The 20,229-nt window shown below is 47.5% G+C and overlaps 6 protein-coding genes across 6 annotated transcripts; 4 read left to right on the top strand and 2 right to left on the bottom strand.

Moving 5' to 3' along the window:
* Window positions 1-516: 516 nt before the first annotated feature.
* On the bottom strand, window positions 517-1,439 carry PFICI_03827 (uncharacterized protein; the record flags this gene model as incomplete). The annotated part of the gene is made up of 2 exons (XM_007832408.1): window positions 517-1,212; window positions 1,302-1,439. 2 exons carry the CDS (start codon window positions 1,437-1,439, stop codon window positions 517-519), a joined length of 834 nt encoding a protein of 277 aa, XP_007830599.1.
* A 1,150-nt stretch (window positions 1,440-2,589) lies between these two features.
* On the top strand, window positions 2,590-5,244 carry PFICI_03826 (uncharacterized protein; the record flags this gene model as incomplete). The annotated part of the gene is made up of 4 exons (XM_007832407.1): window positions 2,590-3,226; window positions 3,285-4,307; window positions 4,595-4,950; window positions 5,182-5,244. 4 exons carry the CDS (start codon window positions 2,590-2,592, stop codon window positions 5,242-5,244), a joined length of 2,079 nt encoding a protein of 692 aa, XP_007830598.1.
* A 403-nt stretch (window positions 5,245-5,647) lies between these two features.
* Window positions 5,648-7,131, bottom strand: PFICI_03825 (uncharacterized protein; the record flags this gene model as incomplete). The annotated part of the gene is made up of 2 exons (XM_007832406.1): window positions 5,648-5,680; window positions 5,746-7,131. The coding sequence occupies 2 exons, from the start codon at window positions 7,129-7,131 to the stop codon at window positions 5,648-5,650; spliced, it is 1,419 nt and encodes a 472-aa protein (XP_007830597.1).
* A 2,204-nt stretch (window positions 7,132-9,335) lies between these two features.
* PFICI_03824 (uncharacterized protein) lies at window positions 9,336-11,273 on the top strand (the record flags this gene model as incomplete). Its single annotated transcript, XM_007832405.1, has 1 exon — window positions 9,336-11,273. The coding sequence occupies one exon, from the start codon at window positions 9,336-9,338 to the stop codon at window positions 11,271-11,273; it is 1,938 nt and encodes a 645-aa protein (XP_007830596.1).
* Window positions 11,274-12,060: 787 nt separating this feature from the next.
* PFICI_03823 (uncharacterized protein) lies at window positions 12,061-14,024 on the top strand (the record flags this gene model as incomplete). Its single annotated transcript, XM_007832404.1, has 9 exons — window positions 12,061-12,135; window positions 12,189-12,301; window positions 12,360-12,409; window positions 12,468-12,527; window positions 12,597-12,850; window positions 12,919-12,991; window positions 13,050-13,077; window positions 13,138-13,609; window positions 13,671-14,024. The coding sequence occupies 9 exons, from the start codon at window positions 12,061-12,063 to the stop codon at window positions 14,022-14,024; spliced, it is 1,479 nt and encodes a 492-aa protein (XP_007830595.1).
* A 1,337-nt stretch (window positions 14,025-15,361) lies between these two features.
* On the top strand, window positions 15,362-17,344 carry PFICI_03822 (uncharacterized protein; the record flags this gene model as incomplete). Its single annotated transcript, XM_007832403.1, has 4 exons — window positions 15,362-15,422; window positions 15,484-15,827; window positions 15,898-16,688; window positions 16,756-17,344. 4 exons carry the CDS (start codon window positions 15,362-15,364, stop codon window positions 17,342-17,344), a joined length of 1,785 nt encoding a protein of 594 aa, XP_007830594.1.
* Window positions 17,345-20,229: the final 2,885 nt, after the last annotated feature.

Below are 20,229 nucleotides of genomic sequence, written 5' to 3'. Positions count from 1 at the left end.
TCTTACAATGATCCCAATTATGTTAAGTAGGTACCAGATTTTGGTCGAGTGAGGATACATAAAACGATATTGATAATTGATTGCTTGGTTGCAGGCTGGATCATGCTTCATTTGTTGCGCGCCAGAAATCGGAGAATTCCTAATGTCAAGGCAAGGATGTTTGATACCATGATTTTACCTAAGAAATCATTTTGAATCAGTGGGGGTCGGTCCATGGGTAATACCTTTACAGACGCGATCGACTAAGCGCCACGAAGACTACCTAACCGGTACCTAGCTCTGCCGTTTAATCGTCTCGGTAGTGGTCAAAATGCTGGCTGGGGTGGTCCTGCACACGCTAGCTTTAGCCTTTGACGTCGCCCGCAGTTCACTCTTTCCAGCCACCAAAAGCCCTATAGAAGCCAAAGTCTTGTCGCCCAGGATAACAAAGATGGGTACATCAGCCGCAAACTCCTGCATAAACCAGCTGCGCAGCTCAATGGCTTGCAGAGAGTCAACCGAAAGGTCTGCATCGCCTCATCCAATTGATTGGCATCCAGGCGATCCCGCCGTCCGGGCGTCATGGTGACCAAGCATTGAAACAGCGCCTTGGAGACGATGACGCCAGTGTTGCCCGTGGACACAAAGTCTTGTCGCCGCCGGGGCTTGGATGCTTTCCTCGCCGCTGGTCTGTTCAGGAGAGGCTGCGGCGGTACTGGCAAAGACGTGTCGATAGAAGGGCAGTGAGAGGAGCGAGCTGGGCGTCTGCGGGCTTGCGGCCTTTAGCTCAGAGGCAGGGGCCAGCCCAATGGCGACTTGTGCCGCCGCCGTGTGCGGGCCGGCAACGGCACCACCTGTAGAGGGGCCGCAAAAGTCATCGAGCAAGGCAAGCAGCTCCGAGGAGCTGACACCACGGAGGATCCCAGCCCTCAAGATGCGATCGCGCAGTGCTTCGTTGGTGGCGAGGACGCCGTGGTCCAATATGGCCCCGAGATCCAGAGCCACTGCACGCTCGCCTAGAGCATGGCGGTAATGGGCCAGGGCGTCCATGTATGTGTTGGCTGCCGCGTAGTTGGCCTGGCCAACCCAGCCCACGATGCCAGATATGGACGAAAGTAGGACGGAGAAATCAAGACCTTTCGGGAGGACCGTGTGGAGATTTCCAGGCACCGCACTTTTTGGCTTTGTACTTGCTGTCCAGTCCTCATGAGACATGTTTGCAAGAACCGAGTCCTAGGGGGTTGTATTAGTATCTCCTTGTCTTCAGCTCGACAGCATGTTCAAGCGCTGCAGTGGGAGAGTTGGATGGACAAACCTCAAACCTTCAACACCATTGAGGATTGGTTACAACCAGCAACCTGAGGCATAGAGCCTCGGTATGCTTCAACGACGTCGCGCAGCACATTGATGTCGCCGATGTCGCATTTTGGCGCCTCTATGACGGCTCCAAGCCCACGCATGCTGTTGATCGTGGCTGCAGTCTCAACGGCATCGTGCTTGATGCCAGACCGCGACAATAGAAGTAAGCATCGAGCCCCTTTTTGCTTGACCATCCATTCCACAATCATCAAACCGAGCAAACTAGTCCTTCCGGCAATGATACATGTCTTTGTTGCATCCAATCGCCAAGTTGACTGTGATCGTGTCCTTACCTGTTCAAAGTCAATGTCGGAATGCGAAGCTACATTTGCCAAAGAGACAATTAAAAAAAGGGTATACCGAACGGCACAAGTGCGTCATCTGCCATGTCAGACACAATCTTGCCCATACTCTGTCCAGACTGAAGGGCTCTCATCCCTTCTTTGGTTTGCGAGATTGGCAAGACTTGAAGGTTTCCCACGGGCTGCAAACGTTCTTTTACGTACATGGTCAACATCTGGCTGATGATCTCTATACCCGAGGCATATCGATAGTTGCCCAATGATTCTTTCCACCTGTTTGCATCAAAGACTTCGATCAAACGCGGATAGTATTGAGAGCTGAAGACTACTAATCTCTATATTGATTGAGGCATGCCAACTTGAATAATTGTAAAGCCACCTTGGGAGTCAATCAGGAGTGTGGTATAAACATGGTATTCCTATCTATTGCCAATCTATTATAGTATGCTAGTGCTAGATACCAGCGCCACCATGCAGGACACCCATCCAATTGTGAACCCGCAAACGAAGCCACACGCGCTTTCACTTTTCAGCTCACGCATAATCGTAATCCAATCCAATCATCAAACCCAATCACCCACATCATGTTAGAGACTCTCAAAGCCGAGCAAGGGCAAAACTACTAGGCCAGCTGCCCAGCGGTGAGCCACCAATGCGCCAGCTTGATCACGCTGCCTATTAGCCATACCTATACGCAATTTGGAGAGCACTGCTCCGTGCGCTGGCATCGGCAGCTGAAATTCGGATCCCAACAGCGACGCCACAATCACATTAGCGTACAAGTCGAGCTTGTAGCGTCTAGCCACCACAAGGTAATGTACCGGTTTAGGCACGTCTTTGCCTATATGACCATGAGAAGAAGCACAATGTTTGGTACGAAACGTCGCATCAACCGAGACAGCAATTCTCAAGTTTCGACCTCGACCTGTGCAACAACAGTCATTCCACGATGGCTCCAAATTATCGGATCAAGGTCCCATGGGTCTATGAACGAACACACTCGATTGACGCAGAGGTTGAATTGTCAGATCCAAGTCATGACCACCCAGAAAATACATCCATGGTGGAGGAGCATAGCAACTCATTGTCCCACAACGCATGGGGTCTGGAGGTGTTGACTTCTATCGCCAGTCTTCTTATCTTCTGCGTCATCATCGTCATCTTCATACGCATGGACAACAGACCACTCACATATTGGACGTTCTCAATCTCTATCAATGCAATTATCTCCATCTTGACGACCATGTGCACTGCAGCAATGATGCACAACGTGAGCTCTTTCATCAGTCAATTGAAATGGCTTCACTTCAAAGGGAAGCAGGATAGGCTATATAACCTCGAATATTTTGACGGTGCTAGTCGTGGTCCGTATGGGTCCATCGTCCTAATCTCCAGAGTTCGATGGAATCTAGCAACACTTGGAGCATTGATTACCATAAGTCGACTCGGTTTCGCGCCCTTTACTCAGCAAGTAATCGATCTTCAGCCGCGGAATGTTACCATAGAGGACCCCAGCGCTACCTTTGGGTTCTCTCATGAATACGATAGACACTTTACACATAGAGATTTGGCAAACACTGGTACCGGTGAGTGTGCCACATGAGATGGAGTGGGAAAATAATTATTCTGACCATTGATATTTAGATAACCTGAAACAAGATCCATCAATGGAAGCCGCTATCCTTCAAGGTGTCTACAACATCACCACGCCTTCTGTATTCAGCTGCCCGGGCACTTGTTCCTGGAACTCATCTTATATTTCAATAGGATTCAAAAGCGTTTGTGAAAATGTTACAACTACTACCTTGAAGACCAAGACTTGTGTCTTTGACAATGATGGGTCTGTCACAATATGTAATATGACGACACCAAAAGGCATCGGGCTCTCTCTGACAAGTCAAGATACAAACTATGCAACTATTTTGCAGCTCAATGACACCTTGCCACCCATGGATATGATACCAGATATAGTCAACATCGCTGTTTATCGGTCATCCATCAAACCCAACGGGAATATAACACAAGGTTGGAATGAAAATATTACGGAATGTACATTATCCATGGCGGCTTACAATTATTCCGGAGCGTACGCTCAAGGAAACACTTTTTCATTTGCAAGCATTGACGAGGTCAAGATAGCAAGTGATCTCTGGAATTGGCAATTCAACGAGTGGCACGACGTCGCAGACAACGATTTAGAAATTGGCCAAATTTGGACAAACGGTTCAGAAGCGGGCGTTCCACGATTGGTGTTGGGTTATGGAGACTTCACGTCTCTACGGGCATATTTTCAATCTGATATGATCTTGACAGAATGGAGAGACGGAGGCGGATGGCCGAATACCAACTATGGTATTAGTCCTGCACTTATCGGTGATGTCAATCTTCCGGGACTTTTTGAAAAGATGGCCGAGAGCATGACGGATTACCTGCGTTCTGGTCCTAACCACCAGCTTGCAAATGGAACCAGCATCGAGTCCGTCGTTTTTGTCTCGATTCGATGGCCTTGGATGATCGGCCCCGCCTGTGTTGAGTTGGCCGCTGCAGTGTTTGCACTTTTAACAATTTTCCGGAGCAAGAAATACCAACAAGTACCTCTGTGGAAATCTTCAATAACAGCGGTGCTCGATTACCATCACGACAAGGAGCTTGCGTTACTACGAAATGGTAGCACAAACATGAGGGATCTTGAACGGACAGCGAAGAATTCTTTGGTAAAGTTGGAATAAGTCTTTTTAAAGGGGGCAAATTTCTCAAGTGGCAAGAAGATTTCTCGATTTAAATATGATATGAGTGCGAGTGAAGAAAGAAATTGTGGAGCAATAGAATCAATTGACTGGGATTAATGCTGATCCTCGGCTATGGCTACAATGGTTTGCAGGAGGAACTCTATAACATCATTGTTGTGCCCGCTCCGGCTCGTGGCTGAAACACGCTCACTTATGACGGTCCAGGTCAGCCTCTGGTGCATCGCCAACAAAACCTGGACTTCATTCCGGAATGGGAGCGTGTCGTTATCCCGCCATTCGACTACTTGCTTGAGGAGAAGCGTTGCGAAGTTGACTCCGAGCGCCTGGCACTGTTCAGCTACTCCTTCGGCGACTACCTGGCAGCCCCTGCCGCCGCTTTCGAACCACGCATCTCGGCAGTGCTGCTCAACGGTGGCGTCTGGGATACCTTTGATTCCTTCTCGGCGCCCCTGTCTCTGGCCCTGCTGCAGCACCATTGCCAATCAATCGCCCGCTCCACGCGATTTACCTACAATCCTTTGGCCTCGCCAACTGCAACGCCAGATGCTACGATAATGTGGGTAAGTATACTTGCGATTGTGCTTTTTAACAGAATGTTTCATTTAAAAGTTGAGAATTCAAAGGGTACCCAAAATAAAATAAGAAGCCTATACTAGAGTGAATTCCCGCCATTCTGGGAGTTTCTGGAGCTTATTAATATGCCGATCATCTTGGTCATGGCCATAACGAATCGCTCCAATAAGTGGTCGGTACCTGGAATAATCCTTTCGAACTAAAGCGATGCTGGCTAGCCCGATCACTGCATAACTGTCTCCTGGCTGCGTGATATTCTTGCGAAGCACCACCGCGGTTGAGCAACCTACAAGTAGGCATACTCGGTCGTCACATTGAGCATCAGCAGTACTCATACCGATCAACCCTTTGCTGCACAATATCATCCGCATTCGGTTCTTTGCGTTAGACTCCAATATCTTGGCTAATTGAAAGTATGGGAAGTTTCCAACGAACATGAAAGCCGACGCAATCACCCAAATGAATGAGACAAAAGAACATAGTATAATAGGTATAAAGAACCGCGGGGTTAAAAAGAAACAGGACGTGGCCACAATTGCTGGCATGGAAGCAACAGAAAGTGGAAAGAAAATCATCCATAAACGTATCGGAATGCTCTTCAACCAGCAATAATAGTAGCTGATTTTGCCTTCAGCCAGCCACTCCGATAAAGACTTTTTGCCCAAAAAGAAAGCCTTGTTGGTGTCAATCCACTCTTGCAGGCTGGCTAGAGATGGCCTGTTGGTATGACGTAAGACCATTCGCAGGCGGTGCAGTCTATCATGTTCATTCCATGGCATTACAGATTGCGTCATTAGTTGGGATCGTTCATTATTCATGTAGGCGTCTTCGATGGGTAACGAGAGCATGGCAAGTATGACTCTTAATGTTTTGCTCGATGATCCGTAGTATTCTTGTGGCTGCGTTAGAGGTGTTGCTGTACTGATAGTATCGTTCGAGCTCACTTCCGCCGTGGATATCCCTAGCGGGACATTCTTCAGCACAGATGAAGTCGCGACTATGACTCCGACAATGACTCCTTGCACCCTGAGTGTGCCCGGAGGGCCTGACAGACTTCGTTCAAGAAGACGGGAGTCAAGTAACTCGGTATGGAGGATACTCGAAAGATCTTTTGGATCTTCCACTGGAAGATCCGGTACCCAAGTGGGTAGTCCTGGGGTAGCTGCCCTATTGCGACGGTCCAGTACCATCATGTTGAAGTTACGATGTTCCCGAAAAACGGCTGCGGCCAGGTCCGTCAGCATCGTTTCGAAATCCTGGTAATAGCTTGGGGTTGGCACCAGACGTCCGCCGTCGGAGGTGATACCAATCAGAGCAAAAACTTTGTCTCGAGAGTCGCTAGACAAAAAGTGCTGCGTGATGGCCATGCTTTCGCACAGAGTTTGCGGTCGCCCAGATTGGTATTGTAAGCGTATATCGATTATCTGTTGCAGATATTTGCAGCAGCTGATCAAGTCTGGTGACCATTGTTTTGACTTCTTACATGACTCAAGAGCATCCATCAGATCTCCTAGATCAATGGATTCCCTGCTGCAGATAACTTGTACCCGCCTGGCAGCAACAATTTCTTGGATGACCCAGCGGCGCCTCCAGTACTCGCGACAAAATAGATCCTTTAGATCTTGAAAGGATGCTTTAGCTAAGCAAGACGGACACGCGGAGGCCACGTCGAGATCGATGCCGGTATCGACCTCGCTCATATGCATGTGCTCGATGCCATCGATTTCTATGCCGGCCGACATTATTTGACGGAGAAATATTAGACTGGCCATGGCGTGATCAGATCCTTCTTTTCCAAGCCATGCATACGTTCGAACTGCGCGGGCATATACCTGGGCCATATGGCGAACCTGCAGACTCCTTTCCTGAATATCCTCCTGGTTGATACACAAGGCGTCAGCCCATACTCGCTCTACCCCAATGTTCCGGAGCTGTAGTAGCGCGTCTCGTAGATTGATGGTCACCGCCGCGCGCTCGCCGTTGACAATGATATGGTCAGTGACTGTGGGGTCGCCCCAACAATATGATAACGCCGTGTATTCTTGTTCGGCGAGGAGACTTTGTTTGTGCAGTGTGCAACTTATTATTGTGTCATCGTCGCCAGGATGGATCGTGATTATACGAATTTCGTAGTTCGAGATATCGAGGGCTGTATAGATGGACGCCATGGTGATGTAGATCCACGAAGTTGATGGATTACAAGTGCGAGCGGGGATAGATTCTTCTACCTTTGCGGAAAAGTGATGAATTTTAAAGCCTGATTCTAAATGACGAGGCTGTGGTTGGCATGGGGCCATGCATCATGCAGAAACGATTGGACATGAAGTGGCTTGGGCCCATGCGTTCAAATCAATCGATTACTCATTTGTACTTACAGATTCAGGCTCCGCCCCCAAATTTGTCGAGTTTGGGCAGGACTTTGCGAGACTGCACGTCACATTGCGCCTACCACCCCGCCCCGATTCCTGACGTGCATCACGACGTCCATATTTACAAACGTTGCCTAAGAAGCCGTATGGTGGGTCGACAGGTATACTGTTGCACTTTAACATCTCAACAGTTTTCTTTTCAATTTCATTCCGAGCGACCGACACGATGAAATTGTTCAGAGCACTTGAATAAATATCGTGATGCATTCCTCTGAATATTGAATAATTCAATTTCCAAGTTCATACTCTCCTCATTATTGCCAGCTTTCAGCGTCAAATCAGACAAATTCTGCTCAAGCCATTGATACGACCGTACCGAAGAAATACAGATGAAATTCATGATGCTCCTTTCAGTAGAAACAAATTTGTGCACACAACGGGAAGTTAAAGCCCTTCCCGTGCAACCAACAGCTATAAGGCTGCATACGGATCGCCACAGGCTCCAGCCACTTGTGGCGCATCAGCCATACTTTCGATGCTGATTCACTGAATGCGATAGCTTGGCAAATCTGGCTATAAATTAGAGAAACCGATGGATTATAAGAAATAGGATTGACTCAGCGCCACGAAGACTAGGTAAGTAGGTACTGAGTTCTGCCGTTTAATTGTCTCGGTAGCGGTCAAAATGCTCACGTCGCCCGCAATTTACCTAGGTACTGCTCTGGCGGCTGAAGGACATACCTAAGGTTAGGTACCTGGCGAAAAGGGGCCGCTTTCGTAAAAGCCTGTGATAGTTATAGTAACGTGTAGCCCGCTCACCACACTACATAGTCTTTTTATCCATTAGCCACTATGAATGTCACATCAATATTAACACAATCACATGCAACCCTGGCCATACATTCACTTTGATGTAATCAAAACTCATTTCCCGCAGAAACACCACTTTAACACTCTTTGTCGACTCGATTCTCGCCGATGTGTATTGTACGTGGCAAGAGATGTCAACCTTGTCAAAATGTAGGAATAAGTGGAGCGCTTCTCCACACGTGTATATATCTTTGACCATCCAACCTCTGTTGGATGTGAACAACTCAACTAATACATCAACTATTACCCATACCTATCATATCTTTTCACAAACCTCTCTTATATAGCGCTGTCTTATTTATACAATCAAGCCTTGTGTAGGTTATTATAAAAAATTGACAGAGATATTCACATATGATCATTTGAACATCTGTCGAACAAAAGGGTTGGGTTGAGACTAAACTAGTTTGAAATCGTGGAAGTATGCAGGCTTGATCGTATTAACTTACTACCGCCCTTAATCCGCACGATGGATAACGTCCAGACTTGAATAAATTATATCGACTACTTGAACACACAAGAGATCCAGTGTACAGAGGTTACTCTTGATGGGAAATGAACTACAAGATATGCCTTTTTGGAACAAAACTCTTATTTGATGATTTATGGCCTTATACAATGGTACGCAGATGGTAGACAAGACGATTGATGCCTTGCGAGCTAAGAGAATTGCTCTTTGACATGGGCGAGATTGCCAAGCCAAATTGACCCAAGAGCCAAGGTGCCAAGACACCTGACCCAATAAATCATTGACAAAAAATCAAGGTCAATGGCGGCTGACTATTGGCTGCACAGGGATCTCTGCTGTGCCACTTGACTTGTGTGGTTTATTATTAGCGGTGCGTGCCGCTCATGCACACTCGCTTGGTGAGATCTTATCATCCTTGCAGGCACTCAAAGCGTAGCAGTCATGCATAGGGAAGAAGGCGAACAGGGCGGTGTGACGAAATTAGAAGCAAAGATCCGGAACATGACCAGAATCCGATGCAGCGTTCGTAAGGCTGATCCTTCATTCAAATATGAAGGTGGGCTTGGCCTATATTATAAATCTTTGTTCCCGTCGAGTCGCCATGCTCGAAAGCACCGCAAAATGACAAATTGTAATCTCAGCCATTACCTTCTCGGATCCCCATATGGACGATTACCAATACGACCCTCTCCCGGGCGGAAATTACATCAGAACGGCGACGATTCTGCCCGGGGAAGCAGATGATGGTCTTGTTATCGACCTTGCAATCGTGCCTTTTGCCGATTCTGAACCAGTAAATTACGAGGCTTTATCTTATGCGTGGGGCTCGCCCGAACCATGTGTTGATGCCGAGATTCGACAAATAAATGACAGTATCCCGGCTCTTGGGCATACTGGACGAAGAATAAGATTAAGCAAAAATCTCGCCATAGCCTTGTACGATCTTCGTCGAAATGATAATCCACGGACAATGTGGATTGATGCTGTATGTATCAACCAAATGAGTCACGAGGAAAAGGCTGTCCAGGTTTCTAAAATTGGCGATATTTTCAAACGCGCAGCTCATGTCGTCGCTTACATCGGTCCGGAAACAGACGGAAGCACCGAAATGATGGAATACCTGGAGTTCATTGGGAAGAATGTGGTGATCGACTGGGACATACGGAGAGTTAATACCGAGGCCATACGGCGGCACAAGTGGCGTGGAATGCGCTTGGTTGATGATAATGGCGATCTCTTGATAGACATCCCTCTCCAGGATAAAACGTACCAACTTTTTACTCGGCCCTGGTTTAAAAGATTATGGATCAGGCAAGAGATTGTGCTAAGCAGAAATAAGGCTACGATCATGTGCGGCCGTTGTGGAGTGTCCTCTCAAGATTTCCTTTGCGCTTGGACTTCTCTGTACCTTCACTTTTCGCAAACCAACAGTCTACAGCCTCAGTACCTACCGGACCTATGGCGCGCCTCATGGTGGCTTGATGAGAATCGTGATCCATCACTCCGGAACCTAAGAGATTCATTTGCAGGGCTGCAATGTTTAGATCCCCGCGATCGCTTATTTGCAGTTCTGGAATTACTGCCCAAAGCTGAGAAGAGGCTGATCGGCGTCGACTACGAGAAGCAGCCGGAGGAATTATACAAAGATGCTACACTCGCATGGATTCAAGCCTACCGTGACTTATCCATTTTACAAGAATGCGAGCTTCAGAACCGGTGGTTTCCTACCTGGGTACCGAACTGGGGCACAGATTCCCAACTTATGCCGATGATGATTATGACATCAAAGACCTCGCAGTTGGCAGCAGTCCTGGACATAAGTCAGGCTACCAGAGGAGCTTTGAGGGTTGCTGGAACCAAAATTACCACGATTAAAGATCTACGTCCCTCGGAAATATACTCAGATACGACCAATTTGATGAGTAAACTCCATGACCTACTGGACGGACTTCAACTCGAAGGTGATTACATTGCGGGAGGGACTTTAATCGAAGCTTATGCGACGACTATCGCTCGTGGAAAGTTTGAAACAACTACCAAACCGGAAAGCTTCGAGTGTTCTTCACTTGACGATATGTCAAGGTTCATACGGTTGGCCTATTCGGCATTCCCTCCTCAGAAGGATTCATCACTTGAGAAAGGATCGGTACTTGACGTACGGATGTTTTGTGTTAATCGACAACTACTGAAGGGCAGCAATGGCTACGTTGGAATGGCGCCTCCAGCGGCACGTGTAGGAGATCATGTGTACAGCGTCGTAGGCTGCGATTGCCCTCTAGTCTTGCGAAACGCAGGTGAGGGGATGCAAGTGGTTGGCCAGTGTTTTCTAACCGGCGCCATGGAAAAGCAAGCAATCTTGGGTCCTCTGCCCACGCAAGTTGAAGCAATCTATGTGAGAGATCAAGCAAAAGGCTACCAATTGGGGTTCAGAGACCGTCAGACGAAAGAGATCACAATGGATGATCCGCGTCTGTCCACGTTGCCGCTGACTGAAGAGGAAAGAGAGCGTCTCCATAATTCATCAAGTGATTATGGATTCGAAGTCTCTTTCGATACACTGCACAAATTCAATTCAGAGGTGAAATGGCTGGAACTTGTATAGACGTAATTTTATAGATGAATGATTAGACGTGCATCTTGGATGGCGGTATTCGTCGCTGAGCTTCTTGTGAAATGTGACGATCCTTTTTTCCAAAAAGGAAAAAAAAAGAAAAAAAAAAAGAAAAGACGACTGCAATCAAGCGCTAGTGATGCAACAAATCCGTTGGCTGCGCAGAGTCAAACAAAAAGCCCCTTGTAAGGTGGTACATGCACGTTGATTGTGGGGCATGTTCCTAAGCATCATTACCAGTTGGTCGAACCAGTACAATACAACATTTTCTTTCACCCTGCATAAGAACAAACAAGGCTAGATCAGCACAATAGCAGTATGGAGATACTCTGCAGTACTTTGTAACCGGTTTCGTTCTTCCTTCTGTACGGAGTATTGCGACGTACCGAACGGAGTACCTCGTTCACAGGTCCGCAGTAAGGAATACTTGCATTGTTGGTTACCTACGTACATACCTAGGTGAGCTAGGAAGGCAGATACCTACAGGGTATGCTCCAAGCCCACTGGTGTGGTTTCTGAGATATCATCAAGGTTCATATGAGGCTCGGCTTGTCCAACTGATTGCATTTCATTGATCAGTAGCGCGTTGCACCGCGGCATCACACAAAACCCCACCACATCATATGGAATCAACTTCCGTTGAGAAACGCACCACTATCTTTCTCGAGAATAGGCAGATTCATTGATTGTTCTGCTCCGACGACCACGATCAGTCAGATTGGCTTGAACCATTTGCACATTGCCTTCTCCACACCTTTCCACAGCTGCCTCCTTCATAATGATCTCGAATTGGCTCTACCAGCAGGCTATGGACATCGACACGAACAACCTCATCGGCTACAGCCTGGGAGCAGTAAGTACTCATATCTCTGGTAAACTCTTCGCGTCTGACTCTGAAATGTCCAGATCGTCCTGTATGCATCATACCGCTATGTCTACAACGTTTATTTCCACCCCGCAGCCAAGTTCCCAGGCCCGAGATTTGCTTCATTCTCCAACTTATGGTATGCTTACCAATGGTAAGTAATACGAAACCACGTCAAAAATAACACCAGCTGCAGTCACTGACAGGCATAGGTCTACGGGGAAGTATCCATGGGCTGTCGCAGAAGCTTTGAAGAAATACGGTTAGTCTCTTTTCATTTTGAGGATTAAAAGGATTAACAATGACTAAAACCATTCCAGGGGACGTTGTTCGTGTAGCTCTGAATGAGCTCGTTTTCATCACACCCAAGGCGTTTACTGGTATAATTTTGTGCAGAGGTCTTTTGTAATTTCGTGCCCCAACTATCAAGTCTGACACTGAAAGCGCAGATATATACGACTCGCACACAGCCGGACTCGAGCACTTTCCAAAAACTAATTTCATGGATCTTGGACTAGGTGATAGCGGTCTCTCATGGGAGAAGAATCCAGAGAAGCATCGTGAAAAGGCCAAAAAGGTTGCGCCAGCTTTCAGTGTCAAGGCATTGAGAGCCAAAGAACCGACGATGAACAAGTATACTGATGCTTTTGTGGAGAGAATGAAAGATCTCGGAAGCAGGGACGAAGGCATTGACCTCAAGACTGTAAGCACCGTAAATGATATCACAAAGTGTGACCACTGCACGAAGAACATAGGCTGACAAATACGTAGTGGACAGACTGGATTGCGATGGATGCCTCAGCCGATTTGGCCTACAGTCGAGAACTACACCACTTGCAGGATAGTAGGCAATTTATTTGAGCCTCGAACTTAGATAATGCTACTAACAATCTGAATTCTAGTGAAAAGCACAAGTTTCCTGGATGAATTGTGGCTGGTGAACTTTTTTATTACTGCAAACCAGGTTTTCAAATAGTTCCCACTTCTCAGTCCTTTCAAGCTGCTTTTTGTCCCACCTTCCATCATCACAAGCCATGGAAAGGTTGTGGAAATGAACCAGAAGGCTCTCGACTCGCGCATCGAACGCCGTGGTGCTGTTGGACATTTGGACCACTTTGAACAATTGCTGCCTGCTTTTGCACCTGAACCTACCAAGGAAGAGAAGAAGAATTTGGAAGTCACGGTAGGGCACTTGGTGGTTGCTGGATACGAACCGATTGCGAGTCAGATACTATGCACCATAATGTTCTCCCTATTCGAACCAGATGCGCTCAAGCTGCTCGTCGGAGAAATCAGAAGCAATCTTGAGAGATACGACGACATCAACGCAGAGTCTCTCGGCTCGCTCAAATTCTTGCATGCCTCGCTGATGGAAACATTGCGTATGACAGTTTTGCAAAGCAGTGGACAGCCGCGAATGAGTCCGGGAGCAGAAGTCGATGGGAATTACATCGCTCGTGGTGTACGTAGCATCATTACCCGCCCCACCGTTATTTTCCTGCTAATCAGCCTTTTGCTATCAGGTTGAAGTTCAGTATGGGTTTCTCGCATTTACCCGAGATGCACGTTACTTTCACGATGGAAAAAGCTACAGGCCGCAGCGCTGGTTGCCACGTGACCATCCAAACTGGGACCCCAAATTCAAAAACGATGCAACAGAACACTTCCATCCGTTCAGTCTGGGACCAAGATCGTGCGTTGGAATGCCTTTGGCTTGGCGTCAGACGAGGCTATTTGTGGCCAAGGTACTGTGGTCATTCGACATTGAGATGTTGTCGAATCAGAACGTCACAATGGAAAATGGCTTCAGAATGTACGGAATGTGGAAAAAGCCCAACTTCTGGGTTCGATTCCACCCCGTGTCTAGAGAAGCCTGAGCACCTGTAATCATGGGCTGTAGGGTAGTCCGGCCGAGGAATCTAAACTTTCATCTGTTACTCAACCAAGTATTTCCTCGCCTTGGGTATAGAACTCATGTCTTTAGTTCAATCGCCTACGGGTGTCCTTTTTTCGCAAGTTCATGTTTGTCATATTCGGGGGAAAACAAAATCACATTCACTCATATTATATTGTATTAGCAACAACAACCCCAAAAGTTGACTGCTGTGATATGATGTCAGTAATCAACATGCCAGCCAAACTTACCAGTATGGGCTATACACAGCTGATATCGCAGCTAGTAGGAACCAAAAAAAAAAAAAAGAACACCGGAGATTCTCCAGCCGTAACAGATCTGAGTACTAACTAATCCGGCGGTTATAGGCCTGTGACATGTCTACCTGGCGAAAGTGGCCCGTTTTCTCCATAGCCTGTTGACACGGTACCGTGTCGCCAGTTCACCGCGCTAGGGGTAGGGTACCGGTGGACGATAGGTACCTTTTGCCGGAACTGGATGGATAGATGGATGAGATGCAGCAGCCCGGTTACGGCAAGACCCAAAATGTCTCTTCATGCGGTGTTTCGCAAGACTCGGGGAAGGAACGCCACTTTGGCGGAGGACCGAATTTATGGCTTGCTTGCACTTATTCAGGGCGGGGTAGATGGCGTTGGAATTGCCGAACCCTTGAGTCCTTAGAGAGGGTTTGGGTAAGCACTATGTGGGAATGGGAAGACATACAGGGTCAAGAAGTCTTGGTAGTCAACGCCGACGACGTTGGGTGGGCCTTTATGCTGGTGCGAGGGCACCATGATGGAGGTAACCGGTGGCTTAGAACTGGCACAGCTATTCGCGCGCGGATATCCTCGCCATGTCCTGCCCCATGGTCTTGGCGGCTTCTCCAATTCGTGCGGCAGTACTCACGAAGACGGCGCAGCTGAAAGACGTCAGCTGTTCTTTTCGGCTCAGTATGTACATGGCAACTAGGAGCGAGCCGGCGGAGAAGCCCAAAATAACGGCCAAGACAGGAGAATAGGTAGGTACTTGGAAAGTGAACGAAACAGAGCTGCACTGCGCGTGGCTCTCAAAATATCGCTACTGTGAGACAAGATTCTTGTCTCGGTATTTATACACGAAATGGACAGTGAATCTCATGTAATCATGTAAATAGGCAATGCAACTGGCTTAGCCCATGTAACAAATGTACGGGCTGTGCGGCGCAGTACACAGAAAAATAAAAATCTTCCCAACCTCGTTCTCAGCCAATCTTATACTCATTTGGAACAAACAGGCTCTGCCTATCCTACTCGATACTCTTTGGGAAAGCCTTCTAGCACCATGCCAATTTACAACGAGCTCCCCGTCGAGATCGATGCCGTCGATGTGATTATCGCGGGCGGTAAGTGTTACTGGTATTGTCCTTGACCAGAGCCAAAATTGACTGTATCGCGTGTTTTCAGGTGGCACGACGGGATGCGTCGTTGCCTCAAGACTCTCCGAGGCCGACTCGTCCTTATCCATCCTTGTGATTGAGGCCGGACCGAACAATTTTGAAGACCCCACCATCGTAACTCCAATTTTGTTTGTATCCCACCTCGCTCCAGGATCCAAAACAATGTCTTTTCACGTAGGAAAAAAGTCGCAGTTCCTGGGCGATAGAGAGCCAGTCGTTCCCACCGCGCGCGTTCTTGGGGGTGGTTCATCCGTGAATATGCTCATGTACAGTCGGGCTCAAGGCGTGGACTTTGACTCCTGGGGAATGCCCGGATGGTCCGCCGAGGATCTGATACCTTACATGAAGCGTGTAAGTGGTAATTACTAAATGAAAAAGGACGTCATCTTTCATTTTCTAATGTTTAATAATTTTATTCTAGGTTGAAACATATCACGGAGAGGACCTTAAAGGAAACCACGGCGTAAACGGCCCTATTCACATATCATATGGCACATATTCTTCCAAGAGATCGCAAGATGCCTTTTTGGAAGCAGCGAAGCGCCAAGGATTGAAGGAGCTGGCAGATATTAGCGACTTGGAATCAGTCAATGGGGTCCAACGTGCAAAGCGCTACATATCTCCCGACGAAGGCAAGCGTCAGGACTCAGCTCACAGGTACCTCCATCCCAAGCTGCAAGATAAGAATTACCCAAATCTTCATGTTCTTGTTGATACCTCGGTCGTCCGTCTCACCTTTGACGGCAAGAGAGTCTCTGGAGTGACGTACCAGTCCAGCGGAGCCGTGACCCGAACAGTCAAAGCCAGAAAGATGGCTGTCCTGTCTTGTGGTGCCTGTGGTACGCCATCAATTCTGGAGAGATCCGGACTTGGTGATAAGGCTGTCCTTGAACGCGCCAACGTTCAGCCTATTGTCGACCTGCCAGGTGTTGGTGATGGTTACGAGGATCACCACACCATGACATATATCTACAGGTCCGACCTTGGTCCCAACGAGACACTCGATGGTATCATTACGGGGACCTTTGACGTTCCTAGCATGATGATGAGAAATGATCCGCTACTCGGATGGAACTGCCTCGACATCACCGGAAAGATTCGGCCGACCGACCAAGAAGCCGCTGCTCTTGGATCCAAGTTCCAAAGGCTATGGGAAAGGGATTTCAAAGAAAATCCAAGTAGACCGTTGAGCTTGATGGTCCTTGCCAATGTGTAAGATCGAAAACGGCACCTCCTGGGTAATATGCAATAGTTTATCTGACGATTTACAACCATCTAGCGGTGCTGAACCTGTCGGAGAACCCGGGCAATATTTCACCATGTCTGTGTTCACGGCATACCCCTACTCCCGGGGCCAAATCCACATTACCGGTCCAAACATGGACGACCCGGTCAACTTCGACTTCGGCCTCCTCTCGGATCCGGAGGGTGCCGATCTCCTTGCCTGTCGATGGGGCTATAAAAAGCAACGCGAGATCGCTCGCCGGATGAAGACATACCGTGGAGAAGTGGCGAGTAGCCACCCTGCCTTTGCGGCAGAATCGGAAGCCAAGCCCACGAAATGCGACAACGCCCAAAGCTTGGACATCCCTGAGATTACGTACTCGGAAGAAGACGATGCCGCCATTGATCAGTTTGTACGCGAGCACGTCTCAACACCGTGGCACTCTATCGGCACTTGCAAGATGGCGCCCTTGGACAAGAAAGGCGTTGTTGACGACAAACTGGCCGTCTACGGCGTTCAAGGACTAAAGATTGCCGATCTAAGCATCCCCCCATTCAACGTAGCAGCCCACACAAATGCTACGGCGTTGGTCATTGGTGAGAAGGCGGCGGAAATCTTCATAGAGGAGCTTAAACTCATGTAGAGAGGAGTCGAAGTTTGGTCTTTACTGTACTTATTTCTTTCATCACCACGAGTCCAGGTTGGAGGATTGCAAAATAGTTATATGAAAAATGAAACAGCATACGCAGATCTGGTAGGCCCAAGTATTCCCGGTCCTCGAGACAAGCCACTTCAAATCATTGTGACTACTTCCAGGCAGTGAATCTGTCTACCCCTCATCGATGTTGTATATTAGCGATAAATACCTAGGTAATCGGTGCCATTAACAGCGATCCTTCGATTGCGGTCAATTTTGCTCAGGTTGATTCACACCGGTGGAACCCAAATTATTTCTCAAACGGATTTCTGCAACTAACAAGAAGTCTGGGTACGCCTGGGAAAGGTCAAGTTCCGCGTGAAAATAGGTGACGGTTTGTCCAGGAGGTGTACAAGGCTGTGAAATCTGGTTAGGTGGGGTTGGATCGCCCGGTCAAGGTACAAAAGGGAGGGGATGGTGGGGAGTTTAGCACGTACTGATGTTGACTCTATGAGAAGTGAAGTAAGAAAAGCAGCATCCCGTTCTGCAAAGTGACTCGCAGACAATAGCCGTCGCCCGGCCCGCCCGGCAGGCTCAGATTGGGCCGCGATGCGCGCACTCCAAAGGTTGGTTGACTAGTCTTGCAAGTGTATGATGGTTTACGGCATGGTGATGTCCAAGACTGTTGGCTTTAGGATCAAAAGATGGTCGACCTTATACTGATAGCGGCACCGGAGATGGCTTAGTGCACTTGCCAACAACCCCACCAAAGCACGTGCGGAAAATAACATTTTACAGTTTTGGACGCGTCTTTACAGTATTTCAAATCTATATCGGTTTCATTCGACTAAAGGCGTGTGTTGTCATGATAGACCGTGGTAGTTGAGCTGGCAGCGAAGGAATTCAAAAGTACATCCTGTTTGAGTGATGAGACAAACATAAGGAAGCATCTTTGGAAACCGTGCCTTGAACACAACCTGGACGAATCTTTGTATACTGGTGGAGGAACCACAACGGCAAAGAGTGGGAACTCGGTCCAATGGCATCGTGACAGCGCTAGGCGGATCAAGGATGCATATATGCCGGGGTGCGCGCGAACATATCTCGAAATTACAATACTTGAGGCCATGAGTAGTCTTGATAGTAAAAAAGCCATCAAGAAAAATGAGCGATGTACTTCACAGAGTTTCATCAGAATAAAATGTTTTCTTTAAACACTTGACTTCTTGAGTGATCTTCCTTTGAGCTCTATTCTGCGAACATCAAGATTCAGAGGAAACCATGCCTCTACAACGCATTGCTAGAGTGTATTGCGACGTGAAATATTTCGCAGAAGGGATAGATAATTCCCGTAGAACTAGATCTATTGTGTCATAACTGGGAAGCTATCTAACTACTGGTTCTCTTTAAGCGAAAGCTCCATGTTATCTTCTACCACAACAGATGAGCCAGCCACTGCCTGTACCATCAAGTGGTGATATTTCGGTCAACTCTCTGTCTTACACGAGTTATCCCACTGATTTAATTCGGAGCTGACCTAGATGTTCAAATCAAATTGAACATTGATTAGGATAGATCATACGCATTATTATCTTTTCAGAGCATCGACTACGTGGCTACGTTGATTTTCGCCGCCACAAGCCTTTTGATGTAAGTACGAGATTGGCTGAGCAGCATGGTGGAGTCTCAGAAGTCTACATGACGGATTGACACAGCTCAGGTCAGAGACCCAAGGAGCTTCTCAGTTGCAGCAGGTCTCCAGTAATGCATTCGAGTGATTGTTGTGCGTTTTGACATTGATCAGCAAATTTGGCAAATCAATTGATTCATGTTAGCAAAGATTATCGCTGATACTCATCCCGTGACATTGCTGCATGAAACAATTGTCTTAAGCTTTAATATCGGCTTTGACCTCCACTATAACGAGGGATCCACAAGGCATGAACGTCATCCGGCTTCTTGACAATGGAATATCCAAAAGAGAATATACTCACAGAAATCGCCTGCTTGGTCAAACTGACTCAGATAAAACACGAACTGACAAGATCACCGGCCTGGAAGGGTCGCCGAGCCGAGGTATAGCATGTGCTTTCCTTCTTGCAACAAGGCTATATTGTTCTCGAAATTTTCGAGCGACAATGGTTGATAAATCAAGCCATATCGTCTTGCGACCCTTGACTGCCACATGGAGAAATGCAACAGTTTTCAGCTCGCTTGGCACCGTAATCCATTCTTGGACTAGACCGACATATCATTATTTTACCAACTGCCGATGTGGAGACCACCCCCAGCGGTCCGCTCCCATAGATCGTCCTAGGATCTCACGACAAGCTTGGTGAGCTGCCAAACAGTTCGCAACTTGATCTGGAAAAGGTTAGGTTTGTTCAATCACTAGCGGCAGCAATCTGCAATACAACCGACGCTTGAAAGCTCAGATGCATCGAAGTCGTTGGTCGAAATCGACCATCGTTACCAAATCCACTCAAGTCAGCGTCCGAAGCGGTGGAGACGTGACAGGATGAATACGAGTCACTACATGAGCACGACTCGTTTAAACGTGCTAAACACGTAGGAAGAATGTCGGCAGAACCCCCAAGATGGATTCAGGCACCAATTGCTCAGAAATAGATACCCATTTGCAAAACTAACCTGATTGTGTACATTGGTTAAATCTGCATGTATTGATATCTGTGCATCTCTTTTATGACGTTGAATCTGTGAGATAAAAGAAAAGGGGAAAAAAAAAAAAAAAANAAAAAAAAAGAACCAAATATGCATCGACGAAACAATTGGAAGGATCGTGAAAATGGATCATAGACTTGCCGCCCCCATCAATATGCAGGACAGGGTAGCTACAATAGTTACATCGTAATGCTGAAGATCAACCCTGA

The sequence above is a fragment of the Pestalotiopsis fici genome (genome assembly GCF_000516985.1).
Source record: "Pestalotiopsis fici W106-1 unplaced genomic scaffold PFICI_Scf_2, whole genome shotgun sequence".
Taxonomy (NCBI): Eukaryota; Fungi; Ascomycota; class Sordariomycetes; order Amphisphaeriales; family Sporocadaceae; genus Pestalotiopsis; species Pestalotiopsis fici.
Note: the sequence above shows the minus strand (reverse complement) of the source record. Positions and strands in the feature narration are given on the sequence as shown.